Raw genomic sequence first — 26,304 nt, forward strand, 5'->3', positions numbered from 1 at the left:
GATCCAATGCACTAACACACATTCCCGGTCCCAGGGGAGATTTGCGTTGGCCATTGACAAGAAATCGGGGTCCCTGCCAGGCCTCTATAACCTCACCGAAAACGTATGACGTCGTAAATCTTGATGCTAAGCCTTCAGGATCGGGATTATCCATTGTCCACTATGACTGGTACGTGTTACCTATGTCGACATAGTGCAGGGTGAGGCTTCTACGTTTTTACAACTGCTTTTTGGTTTTTCTTTTTAAATGGAAGTCAGGGTTGTAGCTGAGGGGAGCAAAATAAATTCGTTTTTATCCATTTATTATTACTATTTATATTCAGGGGTGAGTCTTCAGTAAGTGCAAAATAAACTACTCAAAACAATTATCGCATATTTTCTAAAAAAATACTAATCTGAAAAATTAGACACTTGAATTCCCTGACTTCGACCAATTAAAAATTGCCTGTCAGCGCATAGCCTAAGGCTATGCAATGTAATCAAATATTGGGCCAATGGGCTCCATAAGAATGTATTGTTTTTACTCTTGCAATTAAATAGTCGGCCGACTAAAAATTACATTCAGTGCGTACCCTAATTATCCTAAAAAAACTCACAAGAGAAAGGCAGAAAAATGCATGATTCATTTAGAAATATGTAATAAATACTTTTATTCAAATATGCGAAAATTGTTTTGAGTAGTATATTTTTAATATTTTTGAAACTTTGAAATATTTCGAAAAAAAATGGATTTTTTTTTTAATTTTTAGTTAAAAAACGTAATATCTGTAATATGGCAATATAATATAATAAATAATATGTTATAATAAATTTACAAGAAAAAAACTCGAAAAAGATCCAGCGGTTTTCAAATTTTAAACAAAGAATAAGGTTTTTTAAATTTTAAAAGTAAAAAAAACCTTGGTTATTTTGGACCTATTTGAACTTTTTTCTACTATTGTTATATAGGTCTATGCATTGGCGTAACTATAGGGGTGCCCCCCCCCAGATTCTGCTGGGCACTGCCCAGAGAAGCCTTGAATTTATTAACTGAACGATGATTCTTGGCTAAATATTAATTAGTATTTGCTTGTGGTGTAGGTAGTAATAAAAATGACATTTTCCATTTTTGTTTAGTTAATATTATTTTGCTCTGTTCAAAAAATGTGTGTTAGTTTTTATTTTTTTACAAAATTTGTAGGTACTTAAGTAATCCAATGAACACGGGTTGATAATCAAATTTATTGATAGAGAAATTTATGTAAATGTTTTATTCAAAATATGTATTTATTTTTAATGATATTATGCTTTATCTTTTAAAAAACAAAATTCCTAGGCCCCCCCATGGTTCAGCCCTAGCCCTCCCACCCCTGGTTTCAGCCCTAGAACAACCCAGGAAGAATTGCTAGTTACGCTTATGTGTCTATGGTACCTGGAAATATATTATGTTCATTTTAAGTGGTACTTTTTAATTTCCTTCGCCATATTGTCAACAAAATTACATTTTAAGATTTTTTACTTTGTAATCTAAAACTATTTTGTTCTTTCATAAGGTGGATGTAAAAATATTAACATTTGGTAATTACAATCTCATCCATAATATTTTATTTTCTCTATAATATTTATAATTTAAGAAACCGGTGTTTCTGTACCGGATCAGCTGATTCCGTGTTTTACGGGTGCATCTGTACCTACAGAAAACTAGCCATGTTGCCAGATTGAAAATAGTAAATATAGTAAAATCAAAGAGTAGATAAGATATTCTCTACTTTTTGGCAAAATATATATTTTTTAATAAATTCAAAATTATAACATTTATAATAATAATAAATTGAGAGAAATTTTATGGCTCAAAATCACACACTGCTATTATTTCAGTACTATTTCATTATTTAAGTTGTTAAATAAAATATAAATTTTCAAGTAAAACACTTTTTATTTGGTAAATAAATCACATATAATTATTTGAGTTTATTTCTGATTTATTTGGTTTGGTTATATTAAATTATAACAAAAGTACCTACAAAAACAAATTTTTACAAAAAAAAAAAGATTAGGAACTAAGCTGTATTATTAACACTAAAAAGTTAATTTTTCTAGCTCTATTTTTTATTGCCTTTATTATTCTTGGATTATAAATTATAAAATAAAATCAAATAATTCTGTTAAATAAGATTAACTCTACGATTCGGCAACTATGCTACGAATTATTTCCCGCGTATTTTTGACGTTTTGACTAGATAACAAGATAACCTCAAAATATTCCAAATACCGAGTTGTGTGTACGGTTTTTATGGGACCAATACTTTTATTAACAAATTAGGAATAAATATTGTTGTTACATATTTAAGTGTCAAAAAGCAAGGACCGTAGCTGTCTTGATTTAAGAATGTCGTCGTTGTTAAGTGCCGATTTAGCCGCGGCTTGTAACGCCCTAGGGTATTTTGATGTGAAATCTAACAAGTATTATGCCGATTCCAATACTTTAGAAACAGTGAAAGATTTAATACGATACCTGAGGCGAGACGACGAGAGCCACGATATTCGAAGGCAGCTGGGCGAGACAAAAGTTTTACAAACAGACTTGCTGCCATTGTTGAAAAGTTATTGGGAAGAGACCGATCTGTTTGATGTTTTGTTAAGGTAACTATTAGTTTATTGTAGAAGATACTGTATTTATAACTATTTATACTGAGGTATTATTTACACTACTATATTAGATGTACCAGTCATTAAGAATTCAAGTGGGTACAGTCAGTTGAAATGTTTAGTTTAAGAAGTTTTGAATTTGTTGCACGAAGGTATTATTATTGTAGGATGTAGAATCTTAGTAATTTATATAAGATAATTCTGATATTTGTTCTTTTGGTCTGATTCAAATCATAATTTTCTAGGTAAATAATATCACTAGTTTTCTGAATTTACTGTAGGTATTCGATGGCATACGAAATAAATTAGTCTTTCAAACATTGATTATAGATTTCGATATAGTATTTTTATTTAAATAATATTACAATTAATATATCAAAATATGACGTTTATCAAAATTAAAAATAACTTTCTATCACAGATAAATGCACATCTATGCTTTCTATCAAAGAATGAAGACGAAATGACGAAATGATATTGACAGAAACGTGTTTTGATATTTCAAGTGAAATTTCAACTATATTTTCATATTTTTCTCTGAAACGGTATAGAAATTTGGAAAAGTATAAACGGGATTAACCATTTTAGAATAAGCAGAAGCTTTTATGAGGAATGCATTTTTTAAAAAAGTAAACAACAAAAAGTTTTTCAATGAAAATCCGGGGATAGACAGTATAATCTATATCTATAGAATATTTTCTTCCTATATTAGGTAGGTAGGTATACAGGGTGTCCCAATATTCCGTGGACATAGAACTACTCATATTCTAGGAATCAAAATAAGGTCATTGGACATAATTTACCTCCATGTTTTACCTCTGTACAAAAGTGCTTCCTTTGTCCGCTAGAGGATATCAAATTTAAAAAAAAATACACACATTTTTTCAGATATTTTAAGAACCATTAAGTATTTTGATTTAAATGAAATTTTGGGTGTCAATGTTTTGCTAAGTGCTTTAACATGTGACATTCATAAAAATCAAGAAAAATTACGGGAAGGGTGAAAACTACCCCCACCCCTACATAAACTTTAGTATAAATATTTTCTATATTTCCTATCTAAGTTAGATATAAATATATCTAACTTTGCTAACTATATCTAACTACACCGACTACAGATTTTCTTTTCGTAAAATGACCCTTCTAGTATTTACTATATTTTTTGTCTCTTTGCAAAGAGAAAGAAATGCCACATCGCATATTTTTCTGGTAAAAATTTTTTGGAGAATTTATTTTTCCAAAGCAGGCCAATAAAATATACAGGGAGTTCCAATATTCTGTGAACATAGAACAACTACGTAATTTTTGAATTAAAATAAGTCAACTGCTTATAATTTACCTTTTTATAAAAGCGCGTTTGTGTGTTAGAGGACATCAATGAAAAATTATCCCGAACGTTAATTCAAATTTATTAATTTTTTAAGCTTTTTATGAAGCTTATTGTCAAATATAATTTGTGACATTCACATAAAATTCCATATTTTCGCCAACTAGGTCAGCTTCGGAAAAATATGTTTTTTCCTCAAAAAGTTCGCGCGGTAGCGTTTTTTTGCAAGAGACAAAAATGTAGTAAATACCTACTGGAAGGACTATTTTACAAAAAAAAAAAAAATCGGTTGTCGGTTGAGTTTGGTTTATACAGGGTCCGGCAATAGTGCGTCGGGCATCTGTAGCTCATAGAATAAAAAACTTGAGAATTTTGTTTAAGTGCAGACCTAAAGTATGTACCAGGATGTATTTCAGGAAAATATTTTAACTTCTATAGGGTGGCTCAAAAAAGTGTGAGTGGACTTGGATAATTTTTTTTAAATGGAACACCCTGTATATTATTGCATTTTTGGCTTCTTTTCAGATCACTTTACATAACCCTAAGATATGAATAAATATATTTCGATAGTTTCAGAGATATTCAAAAATAAATCAAAAATATCTATTTTTCAGCCCTTCTTAAAAAAATTATAAAAATACAGGAACTGTTCTGAAATCAGAACTATATTAGGTATTTACTTTAGATGGTCTGTACTTACTTTGCTATAAATATGAAAATCGTAAATCATACAGGATGTTCAAAATTCTACGTCAAACTTTCTAAAATATAAAATAATTTTTCTTCGTTTTTTTAAATGGAACGCCCTGTATATTATTTTTTCAGTAGACGGAGAAATAAAAAATGAACATTTTTTGTATTTAGAGTATTTCAAAATTTTTAACGGTTTCGCAGATATTTGCGGTTTTATATTTCATATGGCATTTTCCACAGTAATTTTTATCAAAGCCACCCAATGATTTTTCTCTCGAATTTTACCATTGAAAGCGCCATATGAAATAATACTGCGTGTATCCGGAAAACTATTAAAAATTTTGAAATACTTTAAATACAAAAAATGTTCATTTTTTAATTCTCCATCTAATAAAAAAATAATATACAGGGTGTTCCATTTAAAAAAAAAACAAAGAAAAATTATTTTATATTTTAGAAAGTTTGGCGTAGAATATTGAACATCCTGTATGATTTACGATTACCATATTTATAGCAAAGTAAGAATAGACCATCTAAAGTAAATACCTAACATAGTTTTGATTTCAGAACAGTTCTTCTATTTTTAATAATTTTTTTAAAAAAGACTGAAAAATATATATTTTTTATTTATTTATTAATATCTCTGAAACTATCGAAATATATTTATTCATATCTTAGGGTTATGTAAAGTGATCTGAAAGGAAGCCAAAAATGCAATAATATACAGGGTGTTCAATTTAAAAAAAATCAACCAGGTCCACTCACACTTTTTTGAGCCACCCTATAGAAGTTAAAATATTTTCCTGAAATACATCCTGGTACATACTTTAGGTCTGCACTTAAACAAAATTCTCAAGTTTTTATTCTAGGAGCTACAAATGACCGACGCACTATTGCCGGACCCTGTATACTACGAAAATATGTACATCAAAATGTATGTAAGGGTGGGGGTAGTTTTCACTCTTCACGTATTTTTTCTTGATTTTTGTGAATGTCAAATGTTAAAGCACTTAGCAAAATATAAGACACCCAAAATCTCATTCAAATAAGAATAACGGTTCTTAAAAAATCCGAAAAAATGGGTTTATTATTTTAAAGTCCATGGAATATTGGGACGCCCGGTATGTGGAAAATCAAATTTCTTATTAGTCTAGGATAAGTATGCCTGAGTATGCCTATATTCTCCTAAAACTAATTTATTTTGAGATTATTGCATTAAAGATATACAGGGTTGTTCACCACATACGACACGGAGTATTGTAGCTAAACGATTAGATTTTTACAAATTGTAAGTTTTGGGTTCGTTGAAGGACTATTAGAGCTACAATTTAAAAATATTTTTACAAGGTACAGAGTGTCCCAAATAAATAAAAAATATCAAAGTTGTATTTTTTTAAATGGAACATCCTGTATATTATTACATTTTTAGTTTCTACGATTAAAATAAAGGTAAATTTGATAAAGGTTTATTACACTTAAACCTTACCGTTTTTGAAATATTTTCAATTTTGTGAAATTGTAGTCAAAATTTTAAGGCTTCATTTCTCCAAGGGTATCAAAGTTTTTAATACTAAATATTTACTGAAGTTTATTTATTGATCAGTTATTGTGTTGCAATAATAAAAATTATACTACCTTATACAGAGTGTCTAAAATTTTATTTTAAATAATTACTAGCTTTAAACGGCAATAACTTGTTTAATTTAAATGAAACACCCTGTATATTTTATGAGAATCAGATGCACAATTTAATTGTCTATCAAATTGTATTATACCATTTTTACCTATAGCTTTAAGTTTCCGTAGAAAATGCATTTTCTTGTAATTTTAAATTCATTCATCAATATATCCATGGAAGACTGACATTTTAGATTATTTTTAAAGATGTACCAAATTTTTAAAGAGTACAGATACTAATATTGTCAATATAGTTTGTTTATTTCATTAAAAAATAATAAAACTGTTTAAATATTTGTTAAAAAGGACCAATTAATATGATTCCAGTATTCAAACTACATTAATTGACTGTTTGCGTTGATTAATAATAATTGCTCCAAAAACTAAAAAACTGAATTTTTATGTGTATTAGACAGTGTGGTAAAAAGTAACACCTTAAAAATGATATTTCATTTTTTGACAAATGACATTCATTTTTATAACTTATTATTATATTGATTTCTGATTCAAATCCACATTTATTTTGAATAATTTAATCACGAACATAATTAAGTATGTAATTAATTAGTATTTGGACGGAAATAATGGTGGTATATTTAATTAATGGTATACTCTTTTATGAAGATTTAAATAGTTTTCTTTTTGCATACAAATGGGTTAGTAATATTATCATTTTGTTAAAAACTATAATATTACTAGCCTGTACATTTTGTACATTTGTTGCTTTAAAAACAATCTAAAATGTCAATATTCCATGGGTATATTGATAAATAAGATCGAAATTATAAGAAAATATATTTTCTACGAAAATTTGAAGGGATAGGTAAAAAGTGGTATAATACAATTTGATAGACAATTAAATTATGCATCTGATTCTCCTAAAATATACAGGGCGTTCTATTTAAATTAAACAAGTTATTGCCGTTTAAAGCTAGTAATTATTTAAAATAAAATTTTAGACACTCTGTATAAGGTAGTATAATTTTTATTATTGCAACACAATAACTGATCAATAAATAAACTTCAGTAAATATTTAGTATTAAAAACTTTGATACCCTTGGAGAAATGAAGCCTTAAAATTTTTACTGCAATTTCACAAAATTGAAAATATTTCAAAATTGGTAAGGTTTAAGTGTGATAAACCTTAATAAAATTTACCTTTATTTCAATCGTAGAATTTAAAAACGTAATAATATACAGGGTGTTCCATTTAAAAAAATACAACTATAGCATTTTTTACTTATTTGGGACACTCTGTATCTTGTAAAATTATTTCTAAATTATAGCTCTAATAGTCCTTCAACGAACCCAAAATTTAAAACTTGTAAAAATCTAATCGTTTAGCTATAATACTCCGTGTCGTATGTGATGAACAACCCTGTATAACTTATTTGCTGGCCACAGTTTTCGGAGTAAATTTTCGTTTATGTAACATTGGGAAAATCAAATTTCTTATTAGCCTAAGATAAATATAGATTCTCCAGAAACCGTTTCGGAAACTAGGAAAAACGAAAATAAATTCAGGCATTATTTCCGGTTCTTTATGACCACGAACTAAATTGAATTTCTCCCCCGAAAGCTCTTCTCTGGACCGTTATTCATTTCCAACTGCAAAGTTAGAGTCCCTCACCGTCTTCGAGGAGAAAAAACTATAAATTTTCGAAAATTTCGATTGCAACGTACCTACTCTAAACCCATAAATGGGACCGTATCAAACGGTGCGTGGTTTGCGCGGAAACCGTTCGTGAAATGACGTTTTAAACACAGGAAATTGACTTCTCGTTCTCGAAGAAAATTATTTGAAATCGACCGAATATGACGAATGAAAAAACTTCTTTTATGGGAGAGTCGAATTTCTGGGAATATTCTTTATTCGGCTTTGAAATTGCAACAGGAAATTGCCTACTTAACAAATTTGGTATTTTGTTTAATAGAAAATAATTTAATTTTATTTAACTCCAGACTCCTTGCCATACTCCAACTCAAGGCTGCAATCTTCAGTATCTTTTTTATCTAACTTTGTTGGGAGTGAACAGGGAAGCACGGTTTGGAGCTCGCACAGAGTATCAGTCGGTATCCTGTAGGTATTCAATGTTTTTGATGGTCTTTATTCTATAACAAGAACCTAGCAGTTGAAGAAAATAATTTGTATTACTGGAAATAATACCAGGTATAATACCTAGTCGTTCCATAGGTATCAGAAAAGAATGTGATGTTTTAAATTAAAAACATTAAATTAGCAATGTACGATTATTATGTGCACTCACTATTACTATTAGGTATGTTAAAATAATTACCGAGATAAAACTTACCTCTAAAGGAAACGTTTTGTCTGGGTCTCAACCACAAAACAAAAATTACAAAATGCGGAATAATCGTGGAATCTGAAATAATCAATAATGACAATAATCTTCTCTTCTGACAAGCTAAAAGAACAGGTACATTCAGTCAAAAACAATTTATTACTCCGATTTGCTCCGATTATCAACATATTTTAGTTATCTCCTTCTAGAACTAAGAAATAGAAAAAGCTACTGACAATCTAATTAATCCTGTCAAATGTTTAACTTGCAAAGTTGAAAACTTCCTTTTGTGACCGCCAAACGCTATGCGCGTCTGGGATGCGCGGTGACAAAATAAACTTGTCTACGAAATGCCCTATTCCACAAGCCCCTCTCACTTTAGTTATTAGTTTCTCTCTGGTTGTATCTATAGAGACATCTTAATATTTAGCTTATAAAACAATCAACTATTGAATTCTAACCACAATTTCTCTTGACGGAAGATAATCAAAGGCCAAAATTATATTTCTCGAAAATTTTAAAGCTTAATTAGTGGAAAAGATAAAAGTTGTCAACTTTTTCTACTAATTACTAAGTGTCACTACTAAGTGTCAACTTTTTCTACTAATTGAAAATGTTTACCACTAATTCTGACGGTGTGAATGCTTACATTGAAATAAAAGGAACAAACTTATATGCTAATTGAAACCACTAATTGGAGAGGCTCTAATGAAGCTTTACATTTTATACATTTTAGTTAACGATCATTCGCAATGTTTAACAAACACAATTAAAATTAATAGAATATCCTAGCAATAGCTTGCGTTAGTCAGTCGTATCCATAGAGAAAACCTAATATTTAGCCATAACCAACATTACATACAGGCCAGAGACATCAATTTGTGACGTCACCGCACTAGTCGGGCTTTTGTATTGTGCCATATGGTACTGCATATAGTTTTTGCATAAATAATAGTAGTTATTGATAGTTTTGCCAGATATAAATATGAAAAATATTATACAGAAAGGTATTAAAAAATAACATTAACTTTTTATTGCGTTAAAGTAATTGAATAGCATTAAAATTTAGATCTAAAGCTCGAATATTAATATGAAATAAACTACAGCATAAGATGAATAAAATAAAATCTAGATAATAAAAAGCGTGTACTAAAATTGCGTTAGCGAGTTTTTAGCAACTAGTAATAATACCTGTGATAAAAAGTTTCCAAATATTAAAAAATTTGAAAACTATACGTTTATCGACAAGTTAAGAAAATGTATTGTATATGATAACGGCAGAATACATTTTAAAGTTTAATTAAAAATAATTGTAAAAATTTGCCTAAAATATTTAAAAAATGTGGATATCAGATAGAATTAACTATTAACATTAAGTAATTTGTAGTTCGATGTTCATCAAGTAACCATCTCCATAAATCGTAAATAAAAAGATAAAGATATTATTTTTTTTATATAAAATACTGAAATAAAATACAAATTCATTTAGTTTCTTTAAAATATATTGCCATTTCATAATAATAATATATATTTCATAATAATAATAATAATACTTTTCAATATTTATTTCATCCTGAATTTCCAAATCTTGTTTTCTTTCATCGGGACGTTTTCTCTTTATGGGAACATGCACAGAGGGTCCATAAGAGGGTTGATTTGGAAAAATTGTAGGCACAGCATGTTCTGTAGGTTTTGGACGTGATCAAGTTACAGTTAATATTGTTGGGAAAGAGAATGTAGACAGATGCTGAGGACTTATTATAATTGCTGCTACAAGGCACAGGCACAAAACAATGTCGCGGATTTTTTTATTTCACAAAGTAAAAATAAAGAAACGAAAACTATTTTACATAAAAATACACGTCACTTACGTTGGTTTAACACTATACACTAATACTAACGCCTATTAATTATGTTTTTATATAAATTCCCCAACTTTCCCCTAGCCCGGATACACAGCCGGCATCGCCGGTCATAGAAACGCGTAAAAAACACAGATTTGTTGCGAAACTAATGAAAACAATTGGTTTGTTTACGACTACTAATTCTGGACCACTTCGGTAGAACTGTCAAAACAGTCAGGCCTTGAATATGACGTTAGCCACGATTTAGCTTATAAAACAATCAACTTTTGATTTCTAACCATCTTTTTTCTTGACGGAAGATAATCAAAAGCTATAATATAAGAATAATTAGGAGAAACAATTAGTAGAAAAGTTAAAAATTTGATAACTTTTTCTACTAATTGAAAATGTCTACCACTAATTTTAATGTTCTGAATTCTTACATTGAAATTACAGGTACAGTAGAATGGAGTGAACATTTTATTATTATGGAAAAGAATTCCTGAGAATATCTGTCATTTTTGTAAAAAAATTAAGCAGACCAAAGGCCTGGTTTTCTGATTCAAATATGTCCCTGATATGTCATTCAATGTCATTTTTATCGTAGATCACAGAAAACAGTAAAAAAAACTTGTCTCAACTGTCTGAGGAGTTTAACGGTCTATTTACAATGTATATTTTTAATACCATAGGTACGGTCGAAAAAAAACGGCGTCAAAACAGCTGGTGAATGATAATTGATGATAATTTTGGCGAGGTCAAGCCCTGGACGTAAAAAATTAAACGTATTGCACGCATTGCTGTGGCTAAGGGTACGAACATAGTGGAGGCAGGTTTCTGCTTTCCGGCAACCAGCGCCGTCTCTGGGGACCTATTCTTGACCACTCGCATCTTCAAATATCGCTCGCATCTCGCATCTCCTAAAAAGCCATATAACAATACACAGATGCGTAACTTTGCGTATATGCATCTCGTGTATTGTATATGGCTATTTCGGAGATGCGAGAAGGATTCGGAAGTAGATAATTAAGAGGAAATTTACCTGATTAACTAACCTAACCTAACCAAACCATATTCAAACGCCGCGCCCGCCTCGCCGGGGCCGGACATAGGTGTATTTGGTCTATAAACCTGGCCAAAAGTGATATTTTTTTATTTTCATTTTTTATCTTAACTGAACACAAATCTATAAATACTAAATGTAAGCATGTTTATTAGTTATTAGCTTTTTTAAGTCGTAAGTTGACTATCAAATAAATAATATATTTCAATTAAAAGTATGAATTATCTTGAGTGTATTCTGAATATTTCTAAGATTATAAAAATACTGGAATTGTTTGTAGTGCTTTTTTTTGCAAATTGTTCATAATAACTGTCATGATGGATACAGAGCCAGCTTTGTTTGTTGGCTCTATTCTGTTTTATGCCATATTTTTATTTTGAAACGTTTCCTTCTATTCTATTTTTTTATAATGTTTTATATTTAAAAAATGAGTGGCATTTTTATAAGGTGTAAGACTATTCGGCAATATTCCGCATGGAAATTAGTATCCATTCAATGCTGAAAGTCTCCAGCATTGGAATATGCACAAAAATCTTGCCAATATTTGCCACTGCCAAAAAAAAACATTAATTTAAATAGATTCTTAAAGGAAATAGTCTTTACCCTATTAACACCCATCCTCGCTCAAATATCGTCTATAATATACAAATTACTTTCTTGTTCTAGCATCCTCATCCAATTGCTTGCTTTTGCACAGAATGGCCCTATTTGATCGGTGGAAAGGGTTTCAGAGTAGAGGAAAAAATATTGTGTAGGAAAAACAAAATGGGGTTCCATATTAGCAACCTCTCCTCTAATTAATAATTAATATTACTAGCAAAAAAGACTGGAGGAGAGGCCAGTGCAATTATCCGTTTGGCTCAAGACAGGGAGGAATTCCAATTGATGGTCGCCAACCTCCGATGAGGAGAAGGCACATGAAGAAGAAGGTTCTCAAAATTTTAGCAAAAAATAATTTTTTTTTCGAAATTTTCAAAGTAAAATAACTCCATTATTTTGGACTTATTTGAAAAACGATAAAGAGAAAATAAGTTTCTTTTATCGAGATCTACCACCCTTTAAAATACTTGCACTTATTTCTGGGATACCCTGTTTATAACAATACACGTGTGAATAAATTTGCAGGCAAAAAATTATTTACAAATTCCAGCGGACATAAGTGGAGAAACCTTATCTTCTTCTTAACATTCTGTGAGATATTCTCTTGTTAAAGCGTCTAGATCGTGGTATTGGGTTCACAGAGCGTTAAAAATATGCCGCGCGGGATAAATTTGACAGATCAAATAAAACAAAATCATAATTGAGAAGTATCATTCAAGAATTAAACAAATTGATATTGCTAGTCACTTCAATTTACATAAAAGTGTTATGTGCAAACAGATTAATTTGTATAGAAATCGTGGGACAACTGCCAGTATACCCAAGCCCGGAAGACCAAAAAATAAACAACTTTGGCGACAGAGAAAATAATAAGAAGATATTCACTTAGAAATCCATTTTGCACTGCGGAGGATATAAGGAACGAATATCCCTTTATTTCAATATCTGTTAGGTCCATTAGACGGCGTCTGAAACAGGCACAACTAAATGCCAGAACACCTGCCCGAAAGCCGTTTATTTCTAAGAAAAATAGGCAGGCCCGACTACAATTTGCATTGGAACAAAAATGTACTCTGGTCGGACGAAAGCAAGTACAATCTATTTGGTTCGGATGGTATTAGGTGGGTGAGACGTCCTGCCAATGAGATTCAATCCCAAGTACACCATACCCACCATAAAACACGGAGGTGGGAACGTTCTAGTCTAGAGTTATTTTTCTGGGCATGGGGTCGGGCCCCTTGTTCAAATAAATGGAATTATGGATCGTTATATGTATTTAAATATTTTGCAAAAAACAATGATACCTTATGCTGAATACTCTCTCTCATTAACCTGGAAATTTATGCACCATAATGATCCGAAACACACTGCCAAACTTATTAAGGAATTTTTAACCGAGGAACAAGTTGAAATGATCAAATGGCCAGCTCAAAGCCCCGACCTGAACCCTATAGAGAATCTATGGGATCAACTAGAAGTCGATGTTAGGCGTAAAAACAGGGACAAATTTAAAAATAATGATGTTTTGTTCGCTGCCCTATTACAAGCCTGGAATGAAATATTCGGGGACGTAATAAAGAACTTGATTGAGTCTATGCCCAAAAGGTGCCAAGCAGTCATCAAAAGTAAAGGCTATATGCAACCAAATACTGAGACTAGCGACTACAAATGTATAAAAAATACCAGTTTCTCCATTTTTGTCCTCATAGAAATTAGTTTAATTTTTTCAAAATTTAATAGAGGCTTTTTCCAAAAAAATCTTGTGTGTATTTTTATGAGACAGTTATCCTATGTATAAATATATATGCTTTATAAACATTTTCGTTCTTGTAAAACGGCAACAAATAAATTTAAAAAGTTTCTCCACTTTTGGCCGGTACTGTATATTTATACGAAGATTTTTACTTATTTTTATCTCGAGATTATGCTGCCAAAGTTTCCCTAATAACAATTCGGACGACTCTGTATACTGTTGGATTTTATTAAAATACCGCCTTTTTACCACGTTTACATACAAAATTTCCACATAAAAATTATTTCTTGGAAATTAAACAGACTGTTTAGACTGTATACATATGGATAGGATAACAGCGTTCAAAATTAAGCTTCTCAGAGTGCTTGTGCTGAAAACGCCAGGGCGCTAAGCCTACCCTTTATTAAACATTCATTCAAAATTGTATTTAACGCAAAGTGGAATTATAAAAATCCAACACTTAGGTCTTAAACCGCAAACTTCATACCTAGTCCCGAGTGGCGGCGGAAAAAGCCATATTTCAAGATTTACATATTATTACGCTTACCTAAAACGAGTTATGCTCGCGGTAAGGTTTAAGTACGTCGGGGTTGTTTACATACGAGGACAGGGGATGTGGGATATTGCCTTGGAGAAGTGTTGTAAAATTTGAATATAAGTCTCCAAAGGGAGAAAGTTTCATAGTTGTTAAGATGGAAAAACTTTCAAATACTTAAATGCTCGGAAATTCTCTTTCTTATGACTAAGTATATTAAATATCTTCCAAATTAAGGAGCTTACCTCAAATAATGAAGTAGTCAATATCGTATACTTTTATAAAAATACTAGCGTGTACCCGCGACTTCATTCGCGTCGAATTAATCATTTGTAATGGTGATGATAAAGCAAAGCAAGAATTTCCATTAACATACAAACTGGATAAAATGTTCTCACATTTATGTCAGCATGAGAAAAAAACAATATGGCGATATTATTATATAACTTGGTAATATTTGAGGGGTAGTTTCATCTCGTTGGAATTTGACTTTCGAAAAATCCGTTTGCCAAAAATAAGCTTTTTACGTCAAGCAGTTTAAGCAGAATCGTGGTTAATCAATTACCCAACTTTTTGGAACACCCTGTATGATTTTAAAAAAAAATCAAAATATGTAAAAAACAAAATAAATTATGGGTGCCCAAGCGTTTTCTCGAAAGACTAACCGTTTTTTAAATAACAAATGTTGTAATATTTGAGGGGCGTTTTCACCCTCTTGGAATTTGATATTCGAGAAATCCCTCCTTACCGAATACCCCACAGTCAATCCGTTTGCCAAAAATCAGCTTTAAGCTTGTTTCATATAGACGCGAATCGCGAATTGCGATTTTGCGAAACTGTTCTCATTGGTCCAATTTTAATGATCATGCAGCGCTGTGTCAGAAATTTTAAGATTTTGGCGATTCGCAAGATTTAAAATTTGGGGGGGGGGGCGGGAAAGTTAAAGTGTTTTCAACTTTTTGCGAATATTCGCGCGATTTTAAGGTTCGCGTTTGCGCAGAATGGTGTTGTGATCCGGTTATCGATTATTTTGACGATGCTGCCACAAAGCAGAGCACAAAGTACCAAAGCAGAGACCAAAGTACAAAGTAACTGAAAGCATTTCTCCAGGTGAAATGGGTTCTCGTGTATATGTTTTTGATATAATATGGTGACAATTTTTCAACCAAGTTATCAAACTCCTGTACAGACAATCTGTGAAAATTCCTAAATTTTTCCTCATCTTTTGTCCTCATTTTCTTGAATTAAATTGCGATAAGCACCTTGTTGCTTACGAAATTTAAATATTTCACATGTCCCAAATGACCTATAAACCCGTTCTATTCTACGTTTTAACAATAAGTAAATGGCAATTTTGCATCTTCTGTTCCAATCCCACAATCATAATCAATATTCATAATCATTAAACAAATTTAAACTCATATTGTATGCTATAAAATATAAAATAAAGATCGTAAACACGAATAAAAACAAATTAAGTTATCTTAGGTTATGATTTTTTTTTAGTAACTTTCAGTGGAGCAAAAATGAAATGTCCCTAAAAATTCGCGACTGTATGAAATAGGTCCAAATTTTGCGAATATTTTTTGGCGAATCGCTTTTCGCAATTCGCGATTCACGTCTATATGAAACAAGCTTTAAACGTCAATCTGTTTAAGCAGAATCGTGATTACTCAATGGTCATATTTTATGAAACACCCTGTATAAATTTAAAAAAAAATCTTAAAATATGTAAAACAACAAAATAAAATATACGTGTTTAAGAGTTTTTTTTCTGAAAAACTCTCCGCTTTTAAATAATAAATATTCTAATATTTGAGGGGTGGTTTCACCCCTTTAGAATTCGAGTTTCGAAAAATCCCTTCTTATCGAACTTCTACACCCTAAAGTCAATCCGTTTTCCAAAAATCAGCTTTTTACGTCAAGCGCTTTAAGCAGGATCGTGATTAATCAATGACCAGATTTTTCAAAACACCCTGTATACATTTTTAAAAAATCTTAAAATATGTAAAAAAACAAAATAAAATATACGTGTTTAAGCGTTTTTTTCGGAAACTGGACCGTTTTTTAAATAAAAAATATTGTAATATTTGAGGGGTGGTTTCACCCCCTTGGAACTGGAATTTCGAAAAACCCCTTCTTATCGAACCTCTACACTCTAGAATCAACCTGTATGCCAAAATTGAGTTTCTTCTTACGTTGAGTGGTTTGAGCAGGATCGTGATTAATCAGTGTCTCAGTTACTTAAGGATTTTATACTAGTATAGATATCATAGTTTCCGCTTTTAAAATCTAATTTTTTCTTTGATCATGTTTTAAAAGTCTTAATTGCATAATCAAAAATATCAATTTTGTTAATTTAAACTGATAAGCTAGCAGTGAATAAGCTGCATGTGAAGTGAATAAACTGTTGTTATGTAACATTTATAAATTTTGTTTAGTGTTTGTAGTTTTTTTTTTGCTAGAGTGAAAGGCGAAGCTAATGCTATTTTGCAGTACGAATGATGTGTCGATAGACTTTGGTTATCTTCTTTGGTGTTTTTTTATATAAACTACTAACTGTAACTTCTGACGTACTTATTTAATTTGAGACTGATACATGACCGTAACTCAAGATAAACATTATATTATTTCTTGATTTTACAATAGGATATTTAATTAAGTTTAAATATTTCTGTTTCAGGTTAATAGTAAACCTTACTACACCAGCTTTAATGCTGTGGAACGAAGAACTACCAACAGACAAGTATGTCCGGAACTTCTACCTAGAAATAGAGGGCCATCTACAGAGCTATAAGGAGGCTTTCGCTGATGAAGCTGTGTGGGCTGTTCTGAGTACAAGGCTCAGTAAGATTTTAGAAATCGTAAGTTATTAATAATTTACTGCTTATAGGATTTTAGATAAATATAATTAGCAAGGTCAATCTCACTTATGACATGATGATACATTTTTTCACTTTAAATCGTGAAACGTAACTGGCTTGACTATAAGAATAATCACACTGAAAATAAAGGCCACATTGGATATTCTTGAACAGCCTCTACACTATCCCCGAAATGTTTTACGAAATATTTCGTAAAACATTTTTAATCCATGTTATCTTCCGGTGTATACTGTATATTTTTAATATAAGAAAAATTTTGCTAGTATAAGAAAAATCTAGTGCATATTATATAATTCAGATTTAGCTTTATTAAGCTTAATAAATCCTAAGCAAGTAAAAGGTTAATACCGAGTAAATATTAAAGGGATGCTGATGCTCTAAAATTTTTTTATTCACGGCGATGTTAATTCTAACGCGATCCATTATCTATTTAATTATGTTTCATAAAGGTACATCATACATTTAAAAAAACATAGTCAAACAATCAACATAAATAGGAACAAAACTTGTACAGAATTAGACAAACTACAAAAAATATATATGCACACAGCGGTTATATACAGGATATTCAGTACTTGGTACACTCCAGAGCGTTGGTATTTCCCTCCGCCAGATCACTCTGATTGCATATGTTTGGGAGATTTGGGCATACGAGAAGATGCCTCATATTTTGTTCCTCTCCGCATTCACAGGATACAGGTCCGTCAAGGTAGCCCCACTGGTTCATGTTTGTCTTGCATCTTCCAACCTGTGTACGCAAACGGTTCAGACTCCTCCACACCGGCCATGTCTGTTCCGCACCAGGTGGTAGGCTCTCTTTTGGCCTTAGAGCAAAATCGTTTGGAGTTGTTGAAGTTGCTGACCACAACTCTAGCCTCTTTGCGGATGCCGTGCTGCTATTAAGTGGCTGGACTGCAGAAAGAAAACTTTTTCGAGATTTCAACCTGGGTCCAGCGGCGTATTGTCCGAAGAGCGGGTGCCGGGTATCGGAAAGAGCTTGCTGTTTCTCTTTCATGCTGGAAACTTGTCTCCTTATGTGGGGTGGAGCTATCCCGCTGAGGAGGTGTAGCTGTTGGACCGATGTGGGTTTTAGGCATCCGGTGATTAGACGGCACGATTGGTTCAGTTTTTTATTGTTAACCCAGATTAACAATAAAAAAACAACCAATCACGGCGCGTCTCGATCTATTTCAGGAAACGTGGGAACAAGTTTTTATAACACGGGCTTATATTTATCGTACTATTTTGTGAAATAGCACGCAGCAGTCAAGGCCAAACGTTGTGGTGGCTTCAGAAGAATAAGTAAACATGGAGCGTAATGTAATACCACTACATTAAACTGATATGAAAAATCAAAAAGAGTGCATTTAGAAAACAGTTACTGATGGTAGATTAAATTGGCCATTCCTCTAAGGTTACACGAGAATATTTCGTTTTAATCCTTGTCTAACATTGTTAATTACAATAAAGTAAAAAATATATTTCCAAAACTTAAAGTCGTAAAACTGCAGGGCAATACGCAGTGACTCTGTTCTGGCGCTCCGCATTTTATGGGTTATAATTCATGGTGTTAAATTATTTAAAAAATAGCCACGGTGTAAACGAGATGATTAACGAAATATCATCGTAACAGCTATTTTAGAAACGTCTAGATTTACTTATTTCACTGAGATTTATGAAAAAAAATCCTTTGTCTCGGGTACAGATACCGCTACGTTTTGGAAATAGTTCAAAACAAAACAAAATTGAACGAGGCAACAAAAAACGTCAAAAAATCCCCCCACGCTCTCCTCACGAGTAGTTTTCCGGTGCTTTTAAGAATCGAAAGTAGGTCGAGGCAAACCGAAGTGGGTCAAGATAACTGGAAATGAACTGAAATGCAACAAAGTTGGGCGATGAAATGCGACCTGGACCTGCTTCGAAGAGTTCTCCACATAGTGTAGAGGCTAGTTAGAGAGTAAATATTTTTTTGTTACAAATTTCGATAATTTACAATGATAAACATTGACAAACAAGCCTACAAAAATGTTTCTCTTTAAAATTCTTTCCCATTTTTAAATTTTTAAATCCATGTTACCTTCCGGTGTATACTGTATATTTTTAATATAAGAAAAATTGTGCTAGTATAAGAAAAATCTAGTGCATATTATATAATTCAGATTTAGCTTTATTAAGCTTAATAAATCCTAAGCAAGTAAAAGGTTAATACCGAGTAAATATTAAAGGGATGCTGATGCTCCTAAAATTTTTATTCACGGCGATGTTAATTCTAACGCGATCCATTATCTATTTAATTATGTTTCATAAAGCGTAATAAGCAAAGGTAGCATTAATTCTAGGGTTTAGTTTATTACGCCTCCACGGCGCCTAGCCTGGCTTTGGTAGACGATGTGCTAATTTTAGTAAGAACTAAATTGGCTGTGTGAGAAGATACCGTTAAATCGGAGCATCGATCGACGGGTGGAGTGGATATCGAATAAAATTGATATTATGGAGTTGCTTATACGGCTTGTATTATAGAGAAATATGAATTGGACAATATGAAACCTTAAATATAGAATATTAATGATGGCACATTCCGATTCACGACTGTATGCCATTATCAAGTAAACTGCAATTAACAATAACAAACACATGCAAAATTAAATTCAAGTTTTACGGCTCGCATAAATAACCATTGCATTTCGATTTCGTTAATTAACAATGGACGTTCGTTAATGTACACGAAATTGGACGATTACGACTTTGATGTTTAGCAGACCTTCCCCATTAAAGCTCGGACGTCGATGCCGTTTAATCAGAAATAAATCTATAATGGGACATATTCGGTTTAAAATAATGACCGTGCCGGATAGCACGAACGAATGTTTCAAATAATAATTTCCCGGTATTGTAATACTGTGTACTTCATAGGGAAAAATGAACAAAAAATAATTATTACCATTGTACCGTTTAGTAAAATGAAAACAACGTCACTGTAAAAGTAGAAATAATATAAATAATAAAAAAATACGATAGACAGACACATCTACAATGGTCTACATAAACCGTTACAAAACATTCCCCTTTAGAACGTTTTCTTTAATGGTCATAAGCGGGAGTAAATGACCAACCGCCCGAACAAACACTAGAGGTGCCACCGGTCATTAAATGGTGTAAAAATTGCGAAAATTTAATCATCTAATTTTGACACAGGGGGTCGCGCTTTTACAATTTTAATTCAATATTCTTTGTTTTCAAACTATATTATTAGACTTTGTTGTATTTTGTATACATAAATGTTTTCTTAGTATAAAGTTGCATTATAGTAATTTAAATTATATTACATACATATTTAAGATTCAAATATTATGACATATATGTCAGTTGCCGTCTAAAATGTCATCTTGATAACAAAAAGTTAGTTATTATCTTTGAATAAGAAGACTAAGGAAGGAGCATATCAAAAATCTTAGGTACACCGCGATAGGCCTCAAATATGGCCGACTTAAATTCCGGTTTATCAGTGTCGTTCTAATTTTATTTAAAAAATGTAAAACTATGATGTAGGGTAGACGTGGGGTAGACTCAATAATTTGTTGTTTTATTTTACGTTGTGAATAAATGCTGGTAGTTATTAAAATTGTTATAAAAATATATAATTCTAATAAAAATAGATAAGTTATAATAAGTATTTATTACCACAAACATCCGATACGCTACTGAAGCAGGTAAGTCAAATTAACGTATCCAAACGTATCTAAATTCTTTGACATCTAATCTTTGACAAGTAATAAATAAAAGCTAAAATGCAAGAAAAATATATAATTTAGTTAATTTAAGTGAATTTCATAAATGATCGGTTTATTACACGTATGTATATTATATAGTCACTAGCGAAAAGTTGTTCCATTATTTCACTCGATTTTTGCCGAGATCTACCGCACGCTACACCACCAACTATTTTAGAGTCTTTTTCGATAAATCGCGATAGTGTCACTGTTAATTAAAGTTCTGCCACAATTTCCATCTAGATTTACTACCTTTATACAACTATCAGTAGTAGAATAAATAATAAATAACATAAAATAAACTCCGTAAAGACTGACAAATCCACAAAATTTCAAATCAAATTCAAATGTGTCAAATGAATCGTCAAACAGAACTGTCAAGGATCCCCACCCTAGAGTGCTTTTATGGTGCTTTTTCCGCCCACCATGCATGAATACATGGATAGCATTATGCTCCTTCCGTAGTCTTCTTATTCAAAGGTTATTATCAAAAGTAAATAAATAAAAATAATATACTAATAAAACCAAGATACCAAAAAACTAATACTACCAAATAACTAATAGAACCAAAATACCAAAAAACTTTTGGTACCTATTTCTGTAAGCGTTACGAAAAATGTTTTTTATTCAGTTTTTATTTATTTAGGGAGGTGTAGCAGGAGTAAAATTTCGTCGAATTCCTCTTTTTTTTCGGATGTTTTCGACGCATAATTCAAATACCTAAACCGAAAACAAGGCATAAAGAACGCAAGATAAAGGACGTGGAAAGTAAATTAATTAAAGTTTTATGGGGACATTATTAAAAGCCTAAATCGCAAGTTAAGCGCTTAAAGAAAAGACCCTACGGGACGAATTTAAGGTTTCTTTTTTCTTTTTTTTCTTCGTTTTTTAAGAGCATTCTATTGTTAAGGAAAGGAGTCTTGGAATCCTTTGTTCGGAAATCTTTTGTATTACGTCTTGTACAATGAATTGTTTTTCTATGTTTGTTATAATTTAATAATTATTAGTTTTTTTCATCCAAAAATAGTCCTGGAGAATGACAATGGATGTTAATTTTATTTTTAATTAAATAAATAAGCTAGATGTAATTTACTTGGCCCGTACTTTTCTTTATTTTTTAATGTTTGTATTGAGTAGAATACTTTTTAAAGAGTGAAATGAACCGCTAATTTAAAAATATACATATTTCTATAAATTTAAAACATTCATTTTTAAGACACTCTGTATACATAAATAAAATTATTGATTTTTTAAATATTATTCGAGAGGGAAATCAGATAAATAACAGCGATAATAGATGTTAGGTAATAGCTTTTAGACTACCATTCGAGACGCATTGCTGTTATTTTGGTTATTGTGGCAAAGAATGTTATTAAAGGTAAAGTAAATGTGTTAAAGACAACTTTTTAGCGTTTTCTTATTGAATTCGATAATTATTCTTCAATTTCAATTAACATCTATATGTACTTGATATGTGCTATACGTCGATACTAGTTTGGTACCTTTTGTTAACATTTTAATACGTTTTTTTCGTAATTAATTAGGATGATACACCATAGGCGTAGTCAAAACAATTATCAAAAAATATAAATATTGTTTCAAACAGCTAGGTTAAGAACAATATGTGCCACGGCACTGTTTGGTGTCATCGTCACAATTTGCTCTCGGGTGTTATTTGTCCTTGGATTCTTTAGTCATTGGTAATTTCGGAACATTGTCCAAATTGAGAACTGTTTGGGTTGACTTGCGCATTAAAGCATATTGGCAGAAGTGTCTAGTCCTAGCAGTGAACTATTAAGCTTGACCATTCAGGTTGGTTAGCGTGGTTATTTGGAGTGTGTTAATTCATCTGTGTTTGTCAAAAACTCTAACGTGATTGGTCGGGCTTAACAGTTGCCTGCTAGGGCTAGACACAAGTATATTGGCAGGGATTATCGATTTTTAACAGCTGATTCTGGTCCGGCGTCCAGCTGATATTTCTGTCTTGGTTATTTTTTAAGAATTCCAATACCTACGTGTGCTTTATACTTTTGCTTGTGAGTTTCTGTTTAGTAAGTCGTTTTAATTAATTTTTTATTATAAAATAATGTTCAAAGATTCTACCACTGCAATGAAATAACAGGAAACTACGCGTAACAGGATCATAAAAGAGGGGATAAGTAGGTAAGTGAGTTAGTGTGAGTATACAGTTGAAACAACACTTATCAACAATTACTGGATTCTCATTCTCCTTTTCAAGAATAATAATTATTACTATTGCAAATTGCAAACAAAAATAATAGGATTATGTTATGAAATTCTAAACAAAAACAAAAAACCGATCGATACACGCACGCTTGGCACTTTTGACAGTCCCGAAAACAATCCACAAAGCGTTCCAACGTTGATACTTTCTGCACCGTTACGAAACTATTATAATAAGTATTTATAAATGGACTAGTTGAAGCCTGGTGCATCCGCCACATCAGGAAAAAAAATACTTTTTATTTTTTTTTAATTAAATGAAAAACAAAAAATCCGGCGATGACAGATTTTAGAAGAGCCAATTAGCTATCTTTTAGTAAAAAAGCAACTTTCTAGAGCGTTAAACATTTGCATTTTATATATGTAGATATGCATTTTATTTAATTGATAGTAATTATAGATAAATTATATTATTTTCTGCGGAACAAATTTTACAAACGATATACATATTTGTTTTAATATTATAGTTATTAATTATTTTTTTTATAGTTATTAAAGGATGTAAAAAAAATAAATTAAAAATTCGCCCATGATATAAAATAAAATTTTTATTAAACTGCTAAAAATATATAAAATTTATTATAGATACATGTTTAAAAACAATAAAACGTTTTTAAAAGGTTTTACACAAACATTTCATATTTCAGAATATTTTTTTTTAAATTGTTATTTTATATATCATATTTACCTATAAATTGCAAAAATAAATAAAAATATTTTAGGTAGTAAAAAGGTAATATTGCAGATATTTTGATAAAGCTTTTATTGTATGTTCTTTGATTAAAAAAATCATATACAGTCAAAACATTATTAAATAATCTTTGTTTGTTAAGAGCTAATTATCTGAAACAATAAATTTATGTTTGATGTCTTTTTTATGTATTTAATTTTATATACAAATCATTTTTTTTTAATACTTTTTATTACTAATAAACTGTGAATATTATTTGTTCTTTTTTATTTTCTATGAGATACTTTTTAGTGTGATCTTGCATGGGGTTAACTGGCAACTAATTTTGACAATTTTCTTTACAGGAATACACTTTAAGAGGAGATGAAAATAGTCTTATTATTGAACGCATACTGATATTAGTGAGAAATGTTTTGTATGTACCAGCTGATTCAATGGAGAGACGTCCAGATAATGATGCCAGTATCCATGATCAAGTAAGTATACAGACCTCTGATTATTCTGTATCTGTAGTCTGATTTCTATCGTGTAAAATAATGAAGGGGGCATCCTAATGGACATTCAAACATGTTAGAAAGAGACAAAACGTTCTACAGTCTGTCCCCGGATTGTCTTTACCACAGGAAAAAAAAAAATTATTATTGACATTTTGAGAAAAATGCATTCTTCATAAAAATTTTTGCTTGTTTTAAAATGGTTAATCCCGTTTATACTTTTCTAAATTTCCATACCGTTTCAGAGAAATTTAAAAAAATCATGAAAATGTAGTTGAAGTCCTAAAAACTAAAAGGCGTTTCTATGGTAATATAATTTCGATTTCATTCTTTGATAGATTATTATTGACATAATTTTAATAAACGTCATATTTTTTGTTGTTTTAAAATGTCAAAGAAGCACAAAATTTATTTAATTCAATGCTACAGAAAGGGTGATAATAGCCTTATAATAGTTATCGGAAAATATGATATTTTAACAACATCAAAAAATATGACGTTAATCAAAATTATAACGATCTATCAAAGAATGAAATCGAAATTATATTACCATAGACGCCTTTTAGTTTTAGGGCTTTTTTTCAAAATGCTAATAATAAAAAAGTTTTTCCTTTTGTAAAGACAATCCGGAGACATACTGTATACAGTATTGCCGGATTTTATTAAGAATTTTATTAAGAATCGACCAAGAAGGCTCTTTAAATTGCACTGCACTTGGCGCCAGGGCATTAACATATCGAATTCTTTTAAATTTCTAATATCTCAGATTCTGTTGTGCCACATGCTTCCTTTTTATTTGTACCTCACTAATCTTTAAGTCTTTACACCAAATTGTAATAATTTATTTGTATTCTATATAATCAACTTTACTCAAGTATGAACTAATATCAATCCTAAATCTACTAGGCGTATATACTAGAGCATGTCTTTTACTTCTGACGGAGTTGGATGAGGTTGTCCACTGACGACGCCATCATTGGCACTTTTGATTAGTGGTTGCCATATTGTGGGACATTCCATACTTGGACCACTGAAGATGTTATTATTGCTTGACATAAAAACGTAGTAGAGGGAGATGGCCGATTCTGCATCCTCCTTCCGGCGCAGGAAGTGACGTCAGACGTAAATCAGGTAAGACCAGTTAAAATACGCTAATAAACAAGAATAAACAGGTTTGAACCGCTTTGAACTGCTTTTGAACTGCTTTGAACGGATTTGAACTGCTTTTTAGCTTAAAACAACAAAACCTGTTTATTCTTGTCTATTAGCGTATTTTAACCGTTATTAGCTGATGACGTCACATGCCGTCACTTTCTGTGCCGGGAGGAGGATGCAGAATCGGCCATCTCCCTCTACTAATCGTATCTTTTAAATTTAAACTTCTTTCAATGATGTTTTTTTTTTCTGGAGAACTCAACCTTCTGACCACTTTAATTGATGCCAACATTCAATGAGTGTTGTCAATTCTATCAAGGCACTCTTTATTTTCAAGATTTTTATATGTTTAATTTAGGGAAATATTAATAAATTCATAATTTTAATCAGCTTTTGGGCTGCATTTTTAAATTGGCAAGGTGGCAATATTAGTAAAATTTTGAGAGAAGGGAAGTGTAGGAGTAATTGTACTTTCCTCATGCTAGTTCATCGGTGATTTCTGCCATACTGGTTCAAGTTTATTTTTACTTCATATTTGTTTCAAAATAATTGGTATTTTCATATTTTTATCGTTTTTATTGTTTTTATAAACAATCGAAAAAAATCGTGTAAAAAGCGCGAAGGCGGCTTATTTTCAATGC

General features: G+C 31.1%; 1 protein-coding gene across 1 annotated transcript in view; it reads left to right on the forward strand.

The window, feature by feature from the left end:
• The first annotated feature begins 2,250 nt into the window (after positions 1-2,250).
• The window catches only part of LOC115878283 (protein timeless homolog), a 469,464-nt gene continuing 445,410 nt past the window's right edge, over positions 2,251-26,304 (forward strand). The window contains exons 1-3 of the mRNA XM_030894737.1: positions 2,251-2,622; positions 17,108-17,288; positions 24,359-24,490. Coding sequence (XP_030750597.1) covers positions 2,369-2,622; positions 17,108-17,288; positions 24,359-24,490 — 567 coding nt within the window. The 5' untranslated portion in view covers positions 2,251-2,368. The remainder of the gene's footprint in view (positions 2,623-17,107; positions 17,289-24,358; positions 24,491-26,304) is intronic.

Source organism: Sitophilus oryzae, unplaced genomic scaffold (assembly GCF_002938485.1).
Source record: "Sitophilus oryzae breed Bouriz unplaced genomic scaffold, Soryzae_2.0 scaffold_1507_pilon_pilon, whole genome shotgun sequence".
NCBI classification, from domain to species: Eukaryota; Metazoa; Arthropoda; class Insecta; order Coleoptera; family Curculionidae; genus Sitophilus; species Sitophilus oryzae.